The 22,996-nt window shown below is 35.4% G+C and overlaps 1 protein-coding gene across 5 annotated transcripts; it reads right to left on the reverse strand.

Annotated features, from left to right (window-relative positions):
* Positions 1-149: 149 nt before the first annotated feature.
* Clcc1 (chloride channel CLIC like 1) lies at positions 150-17,101 on the reverse strand. Of its 5 annotated transcripts, XM_015505099.2 has the most exons (11): positions 16,929-17,101; positions 16,402-16,506; positions 14,096-14,203; positions 10,856-11,077; positions 10,319-10,459; positions 7,779-7,872; positions 6,405-6,502; positions 5,796-5,942; positions 3,867-4,211; positions 2,279-2,555; positions 150-455 (listed from the first exon to the last, which is right to left on the reverse strand). In XM_015505099.2, the coding sequence occupies exons 1-10, from the start codon at positions 17,055-17,057 to the stop codon at positions 2,295-2,297; spliced, it is 1,650 nt and encodes a 549-aa protein (XP_015360585.1). In that variant the 5' UTR covers positions 17,058-17,101; the 3' UTR covers positions 150-455; positions 2,279-2,294. The 5 variants fall into 5 exon arrangements, with proteins under 5 accessions (XP_015360585.1, XP_015360584.1, XP_048671046.1 ...); XM_015505098.2 differs by having other exon boundaries at positions 150-2,555; XM_048815089.1 differs by lacking the exon at positions 16,402-16,506 and having other exon boundaries at positions 150-2,555.
* Positions 17,102-22,996: the final 5,895 nt, after the last annotated feature.

The following is a 22,996-nucleotide window of genomic DNA, read 5'->3' on the forward strand; positions in this document are numbered from 1 at the left end:
GTTAAAGCCAGGATTACATTAGTTTCATAAGTTATATATAAGGTATGATATCCTGAATACCATCATTTAAAAAACTACAGATATGTTTTATGCAGGAGTTTTTTATTAAAGGAAAACTCATTTATTAAAGATGGCATGCCAAACCACAATAATGTAAAAATAAGTGTTTATTGTGTACACAGTGTTTCTTAGACCCTGTAAGCTTCATTGGCTATTCCATTTTTAAAACTGCTTTTAACAGCTATCTACTGCATTCTGATTTTCTTAAAAGCTTGCTACTTCAGACCCTAATTTCAATAACAAATATTGGCTAGTTAATAAAATAAACCTTGTCTCTCCTGTGGTGATAAACTGGCCTTCAATTTGCTTTAATAAAGTCTTCCCTGAACTTCTGTAATCAACAGCAGTAGCATGTTGCTTTGCTGTCAAAGTAGATTTCATCCCCAAATGGATATCTGTAATGAAAGAATGCAAAGATGAAATTGTAAATATTTTTTTTTAAAAAGTATTCCAAGTTTGGATTGATTGAAAGCAGTCAGGAGTGCAAGCACTTACAGTCTATAACCGGAGGTATTCACTTCTCTTCAGAATCAGATCACACTCACCAATCAGGTCTACTCCCCAGAGAGGACTACTTTTTATGCATAGATGTTCATAAATCTATTTGAAACGGCAGGTATTCTTTCACTACTTCACTTGTTACATGCTTGCTATGTTTTTTATTTTTGGCAATGCTAAGGATCAAACCCAGGGCATTATGTATAGTAGTCAAGTGCTCTACCACTGAGCTACAGCCCCACCCTCCTGTGTTAATATAAAATTCTTTTTGTGTTTTCTTGGAAAAAAAAAAAGACTCCTTTCTGACCATTAGTACTAAAGATGCTTATAATGTTATCTAGAAAATATTAATATATAAAATTAAATTGTTTCATGCAATTTAATTTTTAACATTTTTAGGAGCCAAAAATGGGGTATTCTGCATTACATGTAAAATTTATAGACTTCTTTGAATATATCTTTTTTCCTGAAATAAATTTTAAGATTTTTTTTTCCTGACTTACCATTTTTGGAAAGCAGCTGAATATAACTTACATGAATATGGTTAAAACAATGAATAGCTGAATATTTGGGAAACCAGAGACATGGACACACTTTATGAACAGCTTTTTAGAAAGATTTAAAAGGAAGAATGCTTTTTAAAATCAAGAAAACTAATTTTAGATGTTGACTGAAAAAAATGTTAATTTGAAATGTTGCTTAGAAACAAAATGTTGACTGACCTATCTGTGGTTAAGGAAAACACCCTATTCTACTTATCATAGTGCTCTCCTCTATGTAGAGATCTGTAAAAAATTAGAAATTCATACAACCAAGACAATATGGTTTGCTATAAAATAAACAGACTAGTGTACTATCTAAGAGTGACAAATGCTGGGATTCTGAATAAGGAAAATAGGTCTTATAAAGCTTATGCACTTCATTTGGTAGGAAAAGAATAAAGCCATTCTCAAAGACTGCTAATGGTATAAAACTGAGCTTACTGATACAGCAAGCTATGTTATCTAAATTCCCCTGACAATCTTCAGCTCTGTCTTAGTGAAGCATAAAGTCAAAGGTGTGAGGAGGAAGCAGGCCCAGTACTAGGTATAGGAGGGATGAACTCACAAAGTCATACTCATCTGTGGGTGACTTAGAGAAAAACTGAGGTGTCAGTAGGACTGACGCTGTTCATGCATACTCTGAGGCTGCATTAAGATGCTGGAGTGCAAAAAGGGTGAACATAAGTGGACTTCCCTTAAAAATAATCTTTAAAGAACCTATTATATTGGAAACTCTAATGCAGAACTAATAAATTCTGCCAACGAAGTAATATTACAGAATTTCTACTCGGCCACATACACTTCAGTTAGCAGGTTCCTATAAATTCCTAAAACTCTTAAGATTTCTCAATGTCCCCTAAGTCAGTCACCTTAATTATCTAGCACATACTCTTAGCTATAACATTCATTTAAAAATGTAAATTCTATGAGCCCTTGTCCCAAAATTAACACTTCAAAACTTTGTGAGATCTATCTTAACATCAAATAGACGTGGATGAAATTAAACAGAAGTTTATATATATGAATGTGTTTGTTAATTCTGATTGTCACTAAATGTATGAATGATTACACTGGCACTTTTGTTATAATCATCAGAATACTCAGGTGGGAAGAGTGAATACTCAGGTGGGAAGAGTTAAGAGCATACTTTACAAAATTCAAGACTTCAGAGCTGTGACCTGTGTCTGTGATCCTCTAGCCACACAGGCTGCCAGAGGGATCCTTTCCACATGCTTCAGTCACAGTTCTTTCTGGGCCATGTGTGCCACCTTCCTGGGGGCTATCTTCAGCTCCAGTCTTCAGCTGAGGCTTGGACACTGCGGGTGAGTCTTCTACAGTCTCTGATACCTCTTGGCCAGACACAGACTTAGCAGAATGACTGCTTCCTGTCAGAGTGCTTTCTCCTGGGATTCCACCAGTTTCTTTTGGTTTTGTATCCAAAATAGGTGATTTATGCTGTAAAGTACCATAGAATCACATTTTAACTTTTTAATTAATATAATGTGAAGTTTTAGTAACCAAACATACCAAACAAGTTCTTACTTAGAAACGTGGTTTCAGAGCTGAATTCTAGTAATATAAAGGTTAAGTAAGCCTCACAGACTGGAAGACTGACATTTATAGGAGTTTAAGAGAATTGGTCACCAATATTGCTAACTCTTCTTATCTGATGAGAATCATTCATTCTAAAATATTTACTGAGCATGTATTAAGTTCTAGGTGCTAGAGATACAGTCAGAATAAGATACTGCTCACAAAAACTGTTCTTACTAGAATTTACCTTTAGGTTAGGGAGAGAATCAGGCAACAAATCAAAAGTATGATACATTATGAGAAACTAGCTATGTGCTAGAAGTGAGGTAGGACAGACAGTAGACTGCAGTTTAAATTTAGATGTTAAGCAGCATGTACAAGGACTTGAGGTTAAAGGAACAGTCAGGAGCTCTTGCGGCTAAGATAGTGTTGAGCATGGAAGGAGAACTGATAACCAGTGTGGCTGTATATGTGGGGCAGGGCAGGGAGGCCCCTATGCCACTGGGGTAACTGGCTTTGCCTTTAAGTGAGAGGGAATGTCACTGAAGAATTCATTAACTATAAAAGCTGGAAGGAGCATCCTAGGTTTTCTAAATTCATGTAGATATGTATATTTTTATAAAGACCCCTATGGCAAAAGAGATTACAATTTTCTAGTTTCTACTTGGCTTAAAGCTCTCTCAAAGTTTACAACTACAACTTAAACTTTGCAAATAACAGTATCAATTCCTTTCTCAAAGAAATGGAAATGTCCTTTTAAATAACTACTAACAATCACCATTCTGCAGACCAAAAAAAAAGTCTAGCCAGCCACCGAAATCAAAGAGTTGGAAAAGTAAGCCTTTTGATTCCTCCCCAGCCTGTTCTTCCACCAGCCAGGCCTTCAGAGCTCTATTGCCAGTTCCCTAGTGCTCTAAGAGGCCTTCTCTTTGATTTCTTCAAAGGCAGAAATTTCAGTCATGCTCACTTGTTGGTTTCCTATGAATTTTCATATGAACTACCATCTGTCCTAATAAACTACCACTAAATAGTATTTAAGGTAAAAATTAAATCTTATTTATTCTGAGGAAGCTGGACTAACTTACGACCAAAAAAAGGAAGAGAAAGTGACTAATTATATCACTAATGCTATAATTTATAACAATGAAGGGTAAAAACACTACATCAAAAGCTCTATAAGAAGCATTTATGCCTAATATGAAGGGACAGCAAAATAAACAATCACTGACTTACACTGGGTACCACCTCGAGATGCTCTTGTGCCTCTGTGTCTGGTAAATCAAACGCCCGGAGCACTTCAGGGCTCTTGTTGTCAGTCTGAAATCTCAAGTCAACATCTCTCTCTCTCAAAACATCTCTTCTACCCTCATATGTTTTGTCATAAGGGCCTTTCTCAATGGAGCCAGCTTGGCCCCTATAATAGAAATCTCCATCACCTGCTGCTCCACCAGGATGTCTATAATCAATTTCCTTCTGCCATCTTCTATCACTTGGATGAAGTGCTCGAGGAGGTTCTCTCTCGGGACCACCTAAATGTCTTAGTACATTAACTGATTTTCCAACACCATAGCAAAAACTCTGTAAGGAAAAGAAATAAATTTTCCTGAGAACCTGATGACTGACTAATGAAGTTATGAGCTATTTTATTCAGGATGCTAACAAAATGATCTAACATTTATAGACATAAACATTCATTTCATGTTTTTATTACAGACTTCTTCTTTGTTACAGGCCAGATTAGCCAATAAAATTTCATGAATCATTCAACATTAAGCAGAAATTTTAATCAACTAGATATATTTTGATTGAATTTGTATCCTACAAGGACAAATTCAGGCCTATAATTTTAAAGAAAGTTCTATTTATCTGATAACTGCTCATGTGTCCATATTCAAATCTGTCACATGACATATGCTGAAAAATATTTAAAATTGTATGTCATTATGTAAACACTCTCTTGTAGGTTTAACATTTACAAATACAAACTCGACACCTAAAATTCAAAAGATTTTGATTTTCATTCCATGGGCAAAACTAGACAGTAGTTCGCAAAGTGTGGCACTTCCTCAGACTTTTTCCAGGGCATCTGTGAAGTCAAAACTTTTCATAATAAAAGGACATCATTTGTCTTTTCACTGTTCTCTCATGAATGTACAGTGAAGTCTTCTAGAGGAAATAAAATTGAGATAACTCACAGGATGTGGGCTTGTATTTTTTAAATTTCTCAATTTTATTTCCTAATAAAGGAAATATCAATAAACATAACCCTATAAACAGGAACTTTTTTCTCATCTTCTGCCTTTAAAAAAACGCAAAAGGAGTCCTGAGAACAAAGAATGTGAAAAATCTCTCTACTGGACCTACACTACTATTTGAAGATAGAAGCAATGAAAGTCAGTATAACTTTTCTCAGGGAGCAGATGAAAGAACAAGGAATGATGCATCTTTTCTCACAGTTTCAGTTTTAGAAACTAAATTACTACTACAGAATTAATGTCTCCTAACTAAACCACACCTATAACCCAAGGAATCCTATAATCACAAGGAAAAAACAAAACCAAAAGAAACAATTTCAAATTGAATATAGCATAGTAAATTTTGTGTCCTTAGGAATAAGAATTTCCCATGGCACTTCTGAACTCTTTTTTTTGTTCTATGTGATAAACGCATTTTGGGGGACAGTGGCTGAAAATCAACCACCAAAAAAACGGACAGACTGGATGAATGACAAGCAATATTCTTAAACAAGTGCTCTTAGATTCCCCCAAACTGTTTTCCAGTACACCCGCTTTTTCCACATTCCTAATTTTGTTGCAAGCCCAATGCTCTTCCTTTCTCAATGCTGCAAAAACTCAGACTGAAATAAGGCGGCTCCCTTTCTCAAAGAGGAAAAAATCAATTTCCTGTATACTAATTCAGACTTTAAAAAACAAAATTAAAGAGGTTCTTATTCTAAATCACTGCTATGACATTTATAAACCAGAAAACCACTTCCTTGTTTAGGGGAATATACATGAAATATAAATAAATATGTATTTAAAAATCACCTCTGATACTATTAAGCATGACTTAGCCTGATTTACATCAAGGATACCTAATAATTTTATAATTACCTTTTTTTCTGCAAATCCTGTTAAATACCAATAGTGCTAACATACTAACCAGGACAGCCAATGTCATAATTATCAACACGGGAATCTGAAGTATCACTGGAATTTCCTTCATGAGCGCTTTAATAAATTCACCAGTTCCTTTTCCAATGTGTTTTAACGGCTCTGTCACAAAGTTGGTGAATGTAACTGCCAATGCCTAAAATAAAAGATAAAAGCAATAAATTAACCTTTTCCTCAGAGGAATGAGACACATACAATAAGCCAAAATTTACTGTGTACTAAGGCTGACGTTATGTAAATTAAAATGCTGTTATATCCCACCTTTTATTTAATATTTATTTTTTGTAGTTGTACACAATAACTTTTTTTTTTTTATTTCACTTGAATTATTTTTGCAAACTAACAATAACTTTATTTTATTTATTTTTTGTGGTGCTAATCGAACCCAGGGCCTTTCACGTGCAAGGCGAGTGCTCTACCACTGAGCCATAACCCCAGCCCCATATCCCGCCTTTAATGTGAAAATTACTATGTAATTGGAGTTTTTTTCAAGAACAAAGGCTTATTAACAAGAATGACTAAAAAATACAAATTTTTATAAATATAAGGGATTTTGACATACTTTGTACAAGTAATCTTTACAAAATATATTCTATACCTTTGTTGGTGGAACCAACCAAATAGGGTTGACTAATAAGATCTCATAGTATTTTTGGCATGGGTCATCCTTATAGGTCCATGAACTTCTAAACCATTCTATTTAGAGAAACAGACAAACACTAAATCACTAAAATAAATGAGCAGTTGCATTCCATTCACAAATATTTTGGTTTTGATCCTCCTTGCCCACCAACCAGTCAATGTTCAATTATTTTAAATTGTAAATAAATACCCTATAATACTCATTTAAATTTTTTCATCTTATATCCAAAATCATATTAAGAAATCCATTCAAATTACACAAGTCTTATGGAGACAAAAAATTATACTTTATAAAATTTCTAAAAGGTAAATAACTAGATGGTTTTTATATATACAAATAAGTTCAAGTAATATTAAAGAAGTCTGAATAAGATGATGGACTGTATCAAAGTCAATATCCTGGCTCTGATATTGGATCAGATAATGTTACCATTGGAAGAAAATAGGTAAGGGGTACACAGGCTTTAGTCCTTACAACTACTTGTGAATCTACAATTATCTCAATAAGATTTCAATTTAAAAAGTCAGTTTTTGCTGTTTTTACAAAATAAAGCAGAATATTAGTTTTCCCAAAGCAATCTTAGATACACTTGGAAATGAGTCTGCCCTGGAGAAGGCATTTTCCTATCTCCTAAAGCAAGTAAAAGCAATTGAATTGGTTTAGATACCACAACATTTTGTTATCTAAACATTAACTGTGGAACCCACTGGTAGAATCTACTGAGATTCTATTCTCTGTCAGTCTTTATGGATTTGCACTTACAAAGTGTCTTTGAACATTAAACCATTCCAAGTGCTAGCTATAGACACCTAAAGGTGGTCAACATGATAAGTGAGAGTGTTTAGAAAAATCTGTAAGAATAAAAAATAATTTCCTATACTTAAATATCAGTAAAGCTATAATATAAGATTTTGTAAGTCAATATAAGGAGGTTAGAGCTAAGATGGATATAGTTTATATATACATTCATTCACTTATTCAACAGACTTCTGTTGAAAACCACCTCTGTTGAGGACCCAGAAAGTACTAGACACTGTGCTAAGGACAAGGGGATTTAGTGAACATAAGATCCTTCAGTTTAATGAAGGAAGTCAGATAATATCAGAACTAACATATATACAATTTCTATTCCTTCCCTGTGACCTATTACATGAGTCCCAAAGTCACTACATTTAAACCTAAAACCCTCTTGAATGTTTTTCTGGTATTAAAAATTCAGTCACAGAAAGCCTTCTCTGGCTTTTCATCATTTTCATTGTGATGTTTAGTATTTTCCTCTCATTCCCAGAAATTCTATTCAAAATAGGGACAAATGAACAAATACCATACCCCAGAGACTTCCAGTCCAATCCATCTTCTCTGCACACACATTGTTTAATGGCTCCATCTTGGCAACATCAGCCTGATGCTGTGCAAAAGCTACCTGAGCAACACCAAAGGGAACCATGAAAGGCTGCTGACAGTGAGTGCTATGCTTCCACACCCAATAAACCTTGGTTCAAGGTGTCTTCAACATTCTAAACCAGACTGTTAAAATTTTCTTATTAGGAAAAAAAGTGTTATTTTAAACAACAGCCATTTTCAGCTCATGGAAAAGCAGTCTTAATAAGCAAGGATAAAGAACTACAGCGAGGGCCGGGGATGTGGCTCAAGTGGTAGCACGCTTGCCTGGCATGCGTGCGGCCCGGGTTCGATCCTCAGCACCACATACAAACAAAGATGTTGTGTCCACCGAAAACTAAAAAATAAATATTAAAAATTCTCTCTCTTTAAAAAAAAAAAAAAGATGAGAGCTCTACCACTAAGCCACAACCCCAGCCCAATTATGCCGTTTTGATAGCCACAGTAGTGGTTCTTTTAAATTTATATAAATAGTATAATTCCAATTTTGAAATATTATTAAAATTNAAAAAAAAAAAAAAAAAAAAAAAAAAGAACTACAGCGAGTAGGAATGTAGTTCACTGGGATAACACTTGCATAGCATGCTCAAGACCCTGGGTTTGATCCCAGTACTATAAAATAAAACATTAAAAAAAAAAAAAAAAAAGATACCATTGCCTTCTTTGTATGTAAACATGAAGGAAAAAAACTTTATTTAAAAAAAAACTTTATTTAAAAAGATTGTTTTCCCATGCTTGTAATCCCAGTGGGCTCAGGAGGCAGAGGCAGGAGGATCACAAGTTCAAAGCCAGCCTTAGCAACTTAGCGAGGCCCTCCACAACTCAGCAAGACCCTGTCTCTAAATATAATATAAAAAAGGGATGGGCATGTAGCTCAGTGGTTGAGTGCCCCTGGGTTCAATCCCTGGTACCAAAAGAAAAAAAGATTGTTTTAAAAATTAGTTTTAAAAATTAGATTGTTTTAAAAATTAATTTGCCATGTCTGAAAATAAAGCTATCCAAACTAAAAGATTACATCTCCTGTTCTTTTATATTTCATGATAAAAGATAAAATAATATTTTACTTTAAGGAATCTGATCATCTGCAAATTTTGTTATCTGTGGGGTGTTATAGACCCAACCCCCCACAGATACCTAGATACAGCTGTAGAACTTTCACAAATCAAAATCCATGGGAAATCACTGAAACAATAATACTAAACCCAACAATCTTTCTTGGTACTTAATTTGTAAATAATTAGTCCTTGGTATTTAATTTGTAAATAATTAGTTCTAGATGCTACAGAAATTAGAACAGTTAAGGCAATATATCACATGATTTGATTAGGCTAATTCACTAGAAGTACCTGTTTACCTGACTGATTCTTCCAGAAAGCTCTAAACTTTCCTCCAGTGATTATGCTATTTTAAAAAAAATTTTTTTTTAGTTGAAGATGGACACAATACCTTTATTTTATTTATTTATCTTTATGTGGTGCTGAGGATCGAACCTGGTGCTTCACACACAAAATGAGAGCTCTAGGGCTGGGGATGTGGCTCAAGCAGTAGCGCGCTCGCCTGGCATGCGTGGGGCGCGGGGTTCGATCCTCAGCACCACATAAAAATAAAACAAAGATGTTGTGTCCACCAAAAACTAAAAAATAAAAAAATATTAAAAAATTCTCTCTCTTTAAAAAAAAAAAAAAAATGAGAGCTCTACCACTAAGCCACAACCCCAGCCCAATTATGCCGTTTTGATAGCCACAGTAGTGGTTCTTTTAAATTTATATAAATAGTATAATTCCAATTTTGAAATATTATTAAAATTTGAAACAGGATTGGAAATACCTGAAAATATTGAGAGGTTATTTTTAATTCACCTATAATTGTATATACTTATGAATAATTTATCTTTGTATTTTCTAAATTCTCTACCATGAACATTCTGAATACCAATTTTTAATACATATTTTTTAGTTGTAGTTGGACACAATACCTTTTATTTCATTTATTTATTTTTATGTGGTGCTGAGAATCGAACCCAACACCTTGCACATGCTAGGCAAGTGCTCTACTGCTGAACCACAGCCCCAGCCCCTGAATACTATTTTTATATTCAGAAAATAACCTAACTTTTTACAAATCATGATATTTTGGTATCATTTCTAACAAAGAATAAAAGGATTTACTCCAAATTACCTATATAAGAGTTTTTAAAATATGTTCACCTAGTTCTGTGCTGCTTACTTCTCCAGATGCTACCCGATAGTAACTGGGTTATCAAAATCAGGACTTTACTTTTTCTGCACTAACCCATCAAGGACCTTCCAAAAAAATAATAAATGCCTAAGAATTGCCAATATAATTCCTCCCATGGCTGACCAGGTCCAATCATTGCCTTTATCCCACATCTGAGGCAAGACTGCTCAAAGTGAATTATATTATGAATTTACACCCAAAAATGTTTAAACTCTCCGCCTATTTAGTACCTTATATAAGTACATCCAATTCCATCCCAAACTCAAGAGAAAACTGATGAAAAAAACACGTTTCAATTGGGTATACCAACGCACACGAGTCCACAGCTCAGTAGCTACTAATACCACGATGCACAGCAGACACAGAAGTACCTTAAAAAAAGAGGAAGTGGAAATCAGAATCTGCCAAGCTGTCTTCCCCACCAGAAAATGCAAATATCAGTAAAAGCAAAAGACTTGGACTCAAAAATCACAAAATCCTATGTACAATTTTGGTGCTTGTTCATTTTCTGCAGCATGAGTGGCTAAGTATAGGTACTTCACATAATTACAGTGGCATTTTTTTTTTAAATATTTATTTATTTATTTATTTTAGTTTTAGGCGGACACAACATCTTTGTTTGTATGTGGTGCTGAGGATCGAACCCGGGCCGCACGCACGCCAGGCGAGCGCGCTACCACTTGAGCCACATCCCCAGCCCTACAGTGGCATTTTGAAGGTAATTTTAAAAAGGAAATGTAATTACATCACCCTAAATTCCATCTTACCATGAATACATTATATGGATCCACTCCAAAGGAATCTTCAAATCGCCACTTCCATGTTTCAAAATTATGAAACTTAAAATTAATTAAAATATCACTTAAGGCATCATCCAGCGCTCCTTGTTTCCATTCCTCCCCACTGAGAAACTTCTGTATTTCTAATAAGGTTTGTCTCTTAAGGATAATCTCAGCATCATAATGCATGTCATCTTTGTTTTCATCAGGCTGAATTAAACGTACCAAAAAAAAACAAACAATATGAGAATTTTACTATTATATAATATTATTACAGTGCAACTTTAAGATGAATATCAATTTGGAACTAAACTTATAATCAATTTACTTTGATTCCCATCACTGCCAAAAAAAACTATAGTGTGCAATATTTCACATATATAAGAAAATAATATCCACTTGTCTGACTCCAAGCCAACAAAAAAACAAAGTTAATATATGTGTAAACTATTTAAAAATTACAGAACTCTATGTAAGAAAAACACTACGAATTTTATTAAAGTGCAGTTGATTCTTGTTACCTGCAGTACTTATGTTCTAAAAAGTCACCTTAAACACTAATCAATAATTAATGAACCACTACTCCTGTAAGAAATACAGGGCTAGGTGCAAACCTGTGGTCAAAACATTTTCATCAACCAATAAAATATGTTATAAAACTTTGTTTTATATGTTTCTGTGAAACCTCTCTTAATAAATACTACTGGATCATTACCACTGAACACAGTCAACACTCTATAACTCACACCTGAAGGAAACCTCTCCAACATTTTCTCTGTAAGGCATATCACAGCCTTCTTGCATTTAGAAACACTAGACAGCACTTTGACATTATTTTTGAGAGTACATTTTAAACAACAAAATTAACCTTCCATATAGCCATAAGAAGTGCAAAAATTATAGCAAAAAACAGACTACACTAAATATGGGAAGAAAAAAGACAGTGGTTTGCAATATGAGCGCTAACTTTTGTTGCCTTGTCACCTCAGTGTGGGAACGAGCATAACAGACTTCTTGCTACTCTGCACATGTCCAAAAATGATCACAAAAACACCTCAAGTACTGATTTGGGGGTCACACATTTTAGTGAATAGGTAAATTAATAAATATGAAATATGCAAATAATGAGGATTGACTGTCTTAAAATTCAGTTTATGACTTTCCATTTGTTGACAATTATCAGATAGCTTAAAATTTGCAATAGTTCAATAAGATAAATAAAAGGGATCTCAAAAAGTAGAAAAATAATAGGTTTCCTTGAATATTTATCACTATATTAATGTGAATTCAGCTTAGCAAAATCACTGTGAACCACATTTTACATTCATTAACCAATTATAATACATACTAGAGTTTGGATGCTAAATTCCTCTCTAAGGGTCCATGTGTGGAGGCTTGGTCTCTGGGGTAACTATAGGGAGAGGGTAGTACCTTTAGGAGGTGGGGCCTAGTGGGAGGAAGTTAGATCACGGGAGATATATCCTTGATGGGGCTTGTGGGACTTGGCCCCTTCCTCTTTCCTTTGCTTTCTGGACATGAGGTGACAGTTTACTTCACCACACTCTCCCAGTCATTATCATCTGGAACATCCACCAGAGCCCCAAATCAATAGATCTATTAGAACCTTCAAAACTATAAGCCAAAATAAATCCTTTCTCTTTATAAGCCAATTATCTTAGATATTTTATAATAAAAACAGAAAGCTAACAATAAGAGCAAATTCCCTTTTCTTTTACAAGAGTAAATACAGATAATAAAAAGTAAATATAAAAAAACCAAATGACATACTATCACAAATCATCAGAAAGTATGAAAAAGCTATCACTAGTTCAGATTAACATTTTTTTAAAATTAGGAACCTAGTATTTCCAAGTATCTCCATCTTAGGTATTTTTTGGCTCCATTTGTTTTCTCATTCTAGGCTGTTCCATAGGAAGGAGAATGGTTGCTCTTATACTTCCAAAATAAGGTATTTAAATTATTCATCTAATATTCTTTCCCTCTTAACCATTCCTGACTAAACCAGGAGGACAGTGTCTGGCAAGTTTGGTTAGTCTGTCCTATGTTGAAGCAAGAACCCTACATTTTTAGGTGTCTGCCTGTGACCACTTCTAGTGGTTGGAGATGATGGCCAGGCCAAAATAAAAGTCTGACCTACAACTTTCCAGACCAATTCTGATGGTATACACAGTAGGGAAAAATGTCTATGTGCTTGAAATTTAGGCTTGTAAGTGATATAAAAGAATTAAAAGTTTTGTTGATGTTTTCACTCCTCATTATAATTTGAATATAAGATGCCCCCCGCAAAACACCTGTGTTAGTGCAGGATTATTAGGAGATATAGTGATTAGATTGTGAGAGCTGTACTCTAATGGGTGCATCATAGTTTGAATGGACTGAGTGGTAACTGTGGGCAAGTAGGTGTGGTTGGAGAAGGGAGGTCACTGGGTGCATGCCCTGGAAAGGTTAATCTCCCCACAGCCCCTTCTCCTCTCTGCTTCCCAGCTGCCATGAGCTGGATAGCTTTCCTCTGCAGTGCCCTTCTGCCTCACCTCAGGACACCAGCTGACCATGAATTGAACCTGTGAAATTGTCAGCACAAATAAATTTTTCCTCAGCTAAGATGTTGTTCTCTGGTATTTTGGTCACAGCAATGAAAAGTGACATACTCTCCAAAGTAAAAAACAGTGATTCTAAAAACTGGAAATTTCGGGCTGAGGGTGTAGTTCAATGGCAACTCACTTGCCTTGCATGCACAAGGCCTTGCATTCAATCCCCACCACCACCACCACCAAACACAAACAGTAAAAATCTTAACACTACAAATAATATGTGCATGTGCATGATACACAGTTCTACAAAGAAATAACTACTACCATAAATATCAAGGAAAAAAACTACTTAAAATAGGTTTTTTCATTTCCTCAATATATCTTACATTACTTCACTAAGAAAGCAGGGAAATGGTAGAAAACATTAAGTGGGTCGCTCCACCTCTCACCTCAACTGGTGATACAACAGAGCAGAGTTAGGAAATCCTTATGAGCTCAAAGAAAAATAAAAGTGGTTCTGCACAGCTTGCATTCCACCAAACCACTACAAAGCAGGAGTGTACTTTTAATTTTCTTAACAGTTTCTGAGAAAAGGTGAGTGAGGTCTTTATATTTTATGAAATAAATAACGTGTCTACTATGGTGAATTAGTAGTATCACACCATCAAATACTCACAAGTCCAAGCTTTCCAGCTTCAATTAAAATCTTATTTAAGTATCTCCTAAAGACAGGATTGCTTTGACTTTCATAGTCTTCCCTCTTTTTCTTTTCACACTCATCAATCTGTAATCATACAATAAATTCAATAATTAGCACTAAAATTTAACCTAAGGGTCAAGTGACTAGCCTGGAGATACCATCAAAATCCAAGGAGCTCATTATTTTTATCAAATTTGTATTAATTAGCTGCATTACAGTATAGAGATTGCCTACTTCCTGTGGGCTCTCTTTACAAATGGCAGTAAGCAACAAAGGCAGTTTTTTGCTGCCTTTCAGCAATTTTAAAAGCTGAAGATTATGGAATAAGGAAGCAGAGACCCACAAGCACAGTATCTGTACCAATCCACCTCCTTCTAATGTCAAAGAAATGATTTAATGAGAGAGAAGGAAGGAGCAGAGGAAGGATTACATACAAACATATAAATAAAGTGAGTGAGTGAGTAGGAGGGGATAAAGAGACACAAAGAGAGAAACAGGATGAAGCCAAATGAAATGAAGGACATAGCAAAAAATTTACTGAATATACTGGTCAGCAAGTGACCATCCCCATCCTACTACATGGGATATGAAGGAGACAGAAATCATGGCTTTTCCAGGGTATTCTATACATGTCAACCCTTTAGTACATAATTCTTCATTAGAACGGACTTCTAAATTTAGCTTAACATCACCACAGTGGATAAGTTGCTGAGTGAGGGTAGTGGATATTTTACATTTAACTTTGATAACCAATTTATGATTTTTAACTGAATGTGGACCATGAGTTCAGTAGCTTCAGCTGATAAACTTAATAACTGAGCAACACACACAGAGTTAGGATAGAAATCATGTGGCAGTTTCATCTGCTTTCAAGGCAAGGTTCATAAACCATTTTATTTTTTAGATCTTAACTTGTTTTTTGCTTAACAAAAACTCAATGGGGTTTGGAATATAGCTTAGTGTTTGAATGTCTGCCTAGCATGCACGAGGCCTTGGGTTTGATCCCCAATTCTACAAAACAAAAACAAAAATAACAAGGACAAAGACTTTATCAATGGTATTTTTACAATGTTTGAGACAAACTCACAAACAATGGAATAAAAATTTTCTTTAAAAAGGAATTTGCATTTCTTATAGTGCAACCAAGCTAGCTTACCACACCACAAAACATACCTAAACTGAAGCAAATTTTATCCAAGCACTCCTTCAGCAGCATTCAGAAGAGGCAATATTCACACTTGATAAGAACCACACCAGGTATTTATAGGTCTAAACTGTGATAAATCTGGATCTCAATTAACAAATGCCCCTGTTCTCAAGCTGGAAACTGTACTCTAGCTCCTCCCTGTTCCTTATTTTCCTTTTTCCCTGTTACCAACATTTATCTACTTTACCTCATAAGTTTCACACTTGTCTCATCTCTTCACCCTTGTCAATGTATCATTCTGAGTCTTTAGCAAACCCCCATGATCTCACAACCACCTTCTCCTTCTCCATCTCTATTCCAAGCCCTCTCCACACTGCCAGCTGTTCACTCTGCCTACACAACCAACAGAGGGTGGTTCCCACAGCAAATAATGTATACACTCAAACTCCTTAACAATCTTCTTTTCTTCTGTATAAACCCCACTTCAAAAATAAAATCAAATAAACACCACTTCAGAAAGAATAGCTACCCTACACTAAATTATAACAAAATATAACAAAAAAATTTTTAAATTTTTACTATGAGTAGTTGATTAAATCTATTAATATGTTTGATCAATTCTTGGGCTTACCATTGTTTTTATTCATACCTTTTCTTACTATAGTCAAACTTCTTTAACATTTGTAGTCCATGGGTTATAAATTATTTCAATCTTTTTATGTCTGAAGAAATCTGTATTAGTTTTCTAGGGTTGCCATAACAAAGTATATATATTTTTTTCTTTGCATTTCTGAGAGTAACTCTCTCGTTTATAAAATAGTAATAGGCCAGTTTCTACAACTGCTACATCTGTTGTGCATCTACTATGGCCTACCACTATGACAGGTGAAACAGAATTAAGATGGATAAAATGCATTCCTAGTGCCAACAAGTTTATAGTTTGGTGAAGAAATAATTACAACATTAACACAATAAATGTTATAATAAAAATTCAAAAATACTATTAGAAAAACCAAGACTAAAGGAAAATCTCATACACACAAATTGAAGAGCATTAAAAAAAAACAAGAAACACAGGAAAATAGTGACTTAATAAAAATAATATAAAATTCATGAATAGGAAAAAAAATCTAACCTTATGAGTTAAATAATCGAGTCTGCGATAACATTCTGACATTTCATCAGCATATGACAAGTCAGGACTGATATCCTTTTTATCTGACATACTATTTTTCACCACCTAAAACCAAGTAGAAAGAGATTTTATTTATAATTCAGTTGTACAAAAAACCTTCATTTAGTGAAGACTAAAATTTTTACTTCATCTTGACTTTGTTCCTCATATTCTTTATTTGTATTGAACTACCAAAAAAGTAAAGGTCTCAAATGTACATACTAAGAACTAAAATCAAATTGGCTTGTTGCTTAATGGGCTTTACAAATTTTTTTTTCAAATTCAAAACAGAAATAAGGTGGGTTTGAAATAATCTTAGATTAAGAGTATGAGGAAGATATTCTGCATGGCTATTAATCATTGATACCCACCTCTAATGGCTCTGTGCAAAACAGCAATAAAAATGGACTATTTCCATCACAGGGCTGATAGGCCACACACATACACACACACACACACACACACACACACACACACTTTTTTCATACCTGAGATTTTCTCATTGTTCCTGAAGCAGCATCATAGTTCAGCATGTCTGTAGGGTCAATCCAGTCGTCATCATGAGCATAACCAGTTATCAGCAACAGACATTCACAAAAGAGCAAAGGATACAGCATCTTGTATAAGACTAAAAAAAAAACTTGTAAAAAAAGATGTAATGAATATAATTATTTTAAAAGTAAATTGTTTTGTAATAAAAGCTACTTCTTTTTAATGTTTAAGACAACATTTTCTGGGGACTGGGGTTGTGGCTCAGCGGTAGAGCGCTCACCTAGCACATGTGAGACGCTGGATTGGATCCTCAGCACCATATAAAAATAAATAAATAAAATAAAGTTATTGTGTCCAACTACAACTAAAATATATATATTTTTAAAAAGATAACATTTTCTGGATAGTAACCAAGGAAAGTACAAACATTCTCATTGGGATAAGAAAATAGATATTTTCCATATGGCCCAGCAGTTCCACTCCTAGTAAATGCCCAAGAGAAATGAAAAAAAAAGCCACATTTTCAAGATAGCCAAAAAGTGGAAATAACACAAACTTCCAGCAACCTGAATGGGTAAATAAAATGAGGAAGAACCATTCGGGAGAATATTGTTTAGCTATAAAAAGAAATGAAGTACTTCAATATGATTGAACAATATGCTACAATATGATCGAACCTTGAAAATGTCATGCTATATAAAAACCAGTCACAAAACCACATATTATATAATTCCATTTGTACAAAATGTCCAGAATAGGCAATTACATAGTGACAAAAAGTAGATTAATGGTTGCTTTGTTTTGCAGTGCTGGGGATCCAACTCAGGTGTCACAAGTGCTACACAATGCTTGACAATGTAGCTCTACCACTGAGCTACATCCCCAACCCCAAGAGTAGAAAAATGTGTGCTTAAGGCTGGGCATATGAGGTTATAGAGGAATCAGAAAGAAAGGGTATAAGCAATGAAAAAATGTTCTAACATTATGGTGATAGTTGGACATATCTGAATATACTGAAACAACCAACTGAATGGTAGGTTTAGAAGGCTAGAGAACACTTATTCTATGGAATGAAGTGTTGCCCAATTTTAGAATAAAAAATAAAGCCTATTAAATGAGTGAACTTTCCTTGGTTACTATTCAGAAAACGTTATCTTAAACATTAACTTACACAGCTCAAAACAGTTGCTAAAAAGTAAACCAAACCTCTCTCCCCAATTTTTTAAACAAATGATAAGTATGAAATAACCAGCCTCACCTAAGTCTCTGCATAAACAAATAATTTAAACAGTATTTCCTCTGTTTAATACTTTCCAGTAATCATCAGCCACATGTGCCTATAGAACAACTGAAATGTAGCTAGTGTGAATGAAGAACTGAATTTTTCATTTTCATTGCCACATTATATTAGACACTGAAGATAACAGAACATTTCCATCAGCAAATAAAATTCTATTGGACAGTCTATCTATATATCTGCTCTATGTAAGGTAAGGAACCCCAAGATAAGAAAGGCGTGGGCTCTGGCCATGAACAGCTTATAGACTAGTTATAAAAATAAAAGTAATGGTAGCCTGAATTAAATACTCTCCTTTAAATAAAATAAACAAAAAAATGTGAAAAAACAATAAAATCTTGTTTATTCTTTTAGCATAAAAAAAATGAATGAAATTATCCCTTTGTTGACCTGGTTTTTCCATTAGCACAGGTGTTCTCAACAATGGTTATACACTGGAATCACCTGAGGAGCTTCTAAAACTCCTAATGTTCTAGTCACATTCCAGACTAATTGAATAAGAATCTCTCAGGCTGGAGTCATACAACAAAATAAATTTTGAGACATATTTAAAACCCAAAAAGTGGGCTAGGGATGTAGCTCAGTAGGTAGAGTGCTTTCCAAGCAGGCATAAGGCCCTGGGTTCAATCCCTAGCACCAGAAAAACAAAAAATGATATAAAATCCAAAAAGTAAAATTATAAGCCATTTTCACACTAATATTCATTTCAAACCACATAGAAAATAGGATATATGATTCTTTAAAAATTCTCTATTTTTCATATTTTTCATAGGTTTTTAACTCAGAAACAAAAAATAAAATATAAAAATTAAAAATGTTTACAAATTAGAAAAATTTAACAAACATTTCTTAAATAACATGAACAGTGTGCCTGGGTTAGAGGAAGGTAAAAAAATGAATAAAAATAAAGGAAACAAGATCTCTTTCTAGAGTTTTAAAATCAAGCAGAGGTAAGGCAGGAACAATGGCACACATCTGTAATCCCAGCAGCTGGGGAGGCTGAGGGAGAAGGATTGAGAGTTCAAAGCCAGCCTCAGCAATGGGGAGGTGCTAAACAACTCAGTGAGACCCTTCTCTAAAAAAAATACAAAATAGGGCTGGGGATGTGGCTCAGTGGTCCAATGCCCCTGAGTTTAATCCCTGGCACACACACTCCCCTCCCCCCAAAATCTAGTAGATGTTTTCATGACTACCCATAAAAAGCCAGGCAAGTATAAGTTATTATAGTCCAGTATAAAGTTCTGAGCCTTAAAGGACTGGGAGAATTTTTACAGAAAAAGATGAAGGCAGAATAGCTTCAGTGAAAACAAGATACAGTAGGGAGCCTGCAGTAATCCTCCAATCCCAGTGACTTGGGAGGCTGTAGCAGGAGGATCACCAAATTCAAGCCTCAGCAACTTAACAAGAATCTGTCTTAAAATAAAAACATAAAAAAAAAAAAAGGACTGGAGCTGTAGCTCTGTAATAAAGCACCCCTGGGTTCAATCCCCAGTACTATCTACTAAAAAAAAAAAAAAAAAGGAAANGGATATATATATATATATATATTATAATGGGGGATAATAAATGATGATAGTTGTGAGACAAGTGGGAGGTTTGGAAATAAGTTTTGCCTTGAACTGCAGGCCTCACAACATCCGGAAACTCTCCAAAGAGGAGATGACGAGTTTTGAACAAAAAGTGTGTTAAAATCTGGTATGTGACTCACTACCTTTGCACATTGCTTACTATTATAATTTTCTAAATTAAAATTCACATAAAATTTACCGTCTTGGCCATTTTTAAGGGTACAGTTCAGTGGCACTAAGTATATTCACAGTTAACCCAGCCATCAACACCATCCTTCAGAACTCTTTTCAAATCTTGCAAAACCAACCATGTACCTGTTAAACAATAATTTCTTATTCCTCCCTTTCCCCAAACCCTGGAAACCATCATTCTTTGTCTCTATAAATCTAACTACTCTAGGTATCTCATATTGTAAGGGTCCTGCAAAACGTCGGAGAAAGAGACCACCAAGTGACCACTCATGCAATTGGCAGAAGGGGATTTATTGAACTAGCATGCTGGGGCTCTGTGCCCACTCAAGAAGGGAAAGCAGCCCAGAGCCCCCAGCAGGGGCTGAGCACTGCTTAAGTACACTTTTTGGGGAGGGCGGAGGGCTTTGTATACATCAGAACAAATCATCATGAGGTGCAGGAAAATTGAACAACAACTCCTAAACATGATTAGTTCATTCATTGGCGGGAACAGGTCAGACTGGAGTGATAGGTCATTTCTAAACGGGGTACACATTCAAACTGATTGGTTTTAGGGCCTAGAGGACTACGTGACCAGTTACACAGAGCCCTTCAGTTATTAAATAACCAAGCAGTCAGGGGAAATATTTACTGGGCGGTTCTAAGCATTGTCTTAACAGCTACAGAAATTTCAGGTTTTGCAGGTAGCATAGAAACCTAACAATACCTCCTTTACATTTTAACTCAGACCTTGCAGCTTAGAAACTTTTACAACACCCGGTCTTTTACCCTTTAACTTTTACGCTTTAACTTCAATTTCTTTTACCCTTACAATATAAGTGGAATCATTCAGTGTTTGTCTTTGTGACTATCTTATTTCACTTAGCATAAATGTTCTCAAGATTCAAACCAGGTTGTAACATATCAGAATTTTCTTTTTTAAGGCTAAATAATATTCTATGCTATGTATATATCACACTTGTATTAGGGTTCTTCAGAGGAACAGAACCAATAGAATGCATATATGAGAGGGAAGTTATTAGACTGGCTTACACAATCAGAGGTTGGATAGTCCCACAATGGCTATTTGCAGTCTGGATAGTCAAGTAAATCAGTAGTTGCTGTTCAGTCCAAAAAGCTCAGAAGCTTCAGAACAAAAGGGACCAAAGATTCAGACTCTGTCTAAGGCTGCCTGGAAGCTCCCTAGAGTTCCCAGTGCAAATCCACACTCAAAGGCTGAAGATCCTGGAAACTGATGTCTGTGATGGCAGTAATAAAAAACACATATGCAAGAAGTGTTAAATGTGCATACAAATGTGAGCTCCACCCCCAGCCCCAACATCTTCCACCCGCCTTTTTTTCCTGCCCTCAGGGATCCCAGCCTACTGATGGTACCACCCACATTCAGGGCAGATTTTCCTATTGGCTGACCCATATGTTAATCCTCTCTGGAAATACCCTCACAGACAAACCCAGACGTTTACTTTACCAATTTTCCAAAAGCCTTTCAGTCAAGTTCACAACCAAGATTAATAATCACTCGGTTCATCAATTCATCTGCTGATGAACACTTGAGTTTCTTTCACCTTCTGGCAATTGTGGAATTATGCTGCTGTGAACAAGGGTGTACACACAAGTATCCCTTCATTTCCCTGCTTTCAATTCTTTTGGAATATATACTAAGAAGTGGAATTGCTGGATCATATGGTAATTCTATTTTTTAGTTTTTTGAGGAACTACCGCATGGTTTTCCAGAGAGATTGCACCATTTTACATTCCCAGCTGTAAGGGTTTCAATTTCTCCACATCGTCATTGACACTTTTTCTTAATTTTTGTTGTTCTTGTAGTTGGACACAATAACTTTATTTTTTTATTTTTATGTGGTGCTGAGGATCTAACCCAGTGCCTCGCACATGCTAGGCGAGTGTTCTATCCTAAGCCACAACCCCAGCCCGACACTTTTTCTTGATAGCAGGGGTTTTGATTAGTGATGTTGAACTTTTTTTTTTTTTTTTCAGATGGGGGTCTTGCTATGTTGTCCAGATTGGCATTGAATTCTTGGGGCTGTCTTCTGAGAATACGGTGTGCACCCATGTCCAACAGGATCTTTTCATGTGTTTATTGGCCAGTTTATAGATAGATAGATCTTCTTTGGAGAAATCTATTAAAGTCTTTTACTCATTTTTTAAAATTTTATTATTATTATTATTATTGGTACTGGCGATTGAACTCAGGGGCACTCAACCACTGAGCCACATCCCCACCCCAATTTTTGTATTTTATTTAGAGACAGGGTCTCACTGAGTTGCTTAGTGCCTCGCTAAATTGCTGAGGCTGGCTTTGAACTCCTGACCCTCCTGCCTCCCCCTCCAAAGTCGCTGGGATTTTAGGCACATGCCACTGCGCCTGGCCCCTTTGCTCATTGAAAAAAAAAAAATTGTACTTGTAAATGGACAGAATGCTTTTATTTTTATGTGAACATGGATGGAGGATCGATCAGTGCCTCACGCATGCTAGGCAAGCGCTCTGCCATTAAGCTACAGCCCCAGCCCGCTTTGCTCATTTTTAATCATTAAAAATCTTTTGGAGGGCTGGGATTGTGGCTCAGCGGTAGAGCACTCGCCTAGCACTTGTGGGGGCGACACCCGGGTTGGATTCTCAGCACCACATAAAAATAAAGGCATTGTGTTGTGTCCATCTACACCTAAAAAATAAATATTAAAAAAAATCTTTTGGAGTGTGTGGAAAAATGGATCAATGCAAAACAGGAGATGGGCTATTGTATCCATGGAGAACCAGCAGCAGGGAGCACAGCTGACTGACAGTTGACATACTTTGGACTGTAATGTGTTCATGCTAGGCAATACTTGCCTTGGGATGCTCCCACACAATGACTGTTAAGAACTAGCCTATTTATGAACAAAAGAAGATTCCTTTAAATGTCAATTTTTCTTTTAGGAATTTCCTCTTGGCTTGGTACAAAGAAAAATGGAAACAACAAACCCTAGGTATCTCAAAGTCAATTGA

Source organism: Marmota marmota, unplaced genomic scaffold (genome assembly GCF_001458135.2).
Source record: "Marmota marmota marmota unplaced genomic scaffold, marMar, whole genome shotgun sequence".
In the NCBI taxonomy this organism is placed as follows: domain Eukaryota; kingdom Metazoa; phylum Chordata; class Mammalia; order Rodentia; family Sciuridae; genus Marmota; species Marmota marmota.

Bases quoted from the DNA above. Each gene is read 5' to 3' on its own strand.
- Clcc1 (XM_015505099.2), bottom strand. From the start codon at position 17,057: ATGCTGTATCCTTTGCTCTTTTGTGAATGTCTGTTGCTGATAACTGGT. The intron at 16,507-16,928 runs GTATGAAAAAAG...ACTTGGTTTTAG, and splicing joins GAACAATGAGAAAATCTCAG to GTGGTGAAAAATAGTATGTC. The intron at 7,873-10,318 runs GTACTAAATAGG...GGTGTTGCTCAG, and splicing joins ATTGGATGTACTTATATAAG to GTAGCTTTTGCACAGCATCA.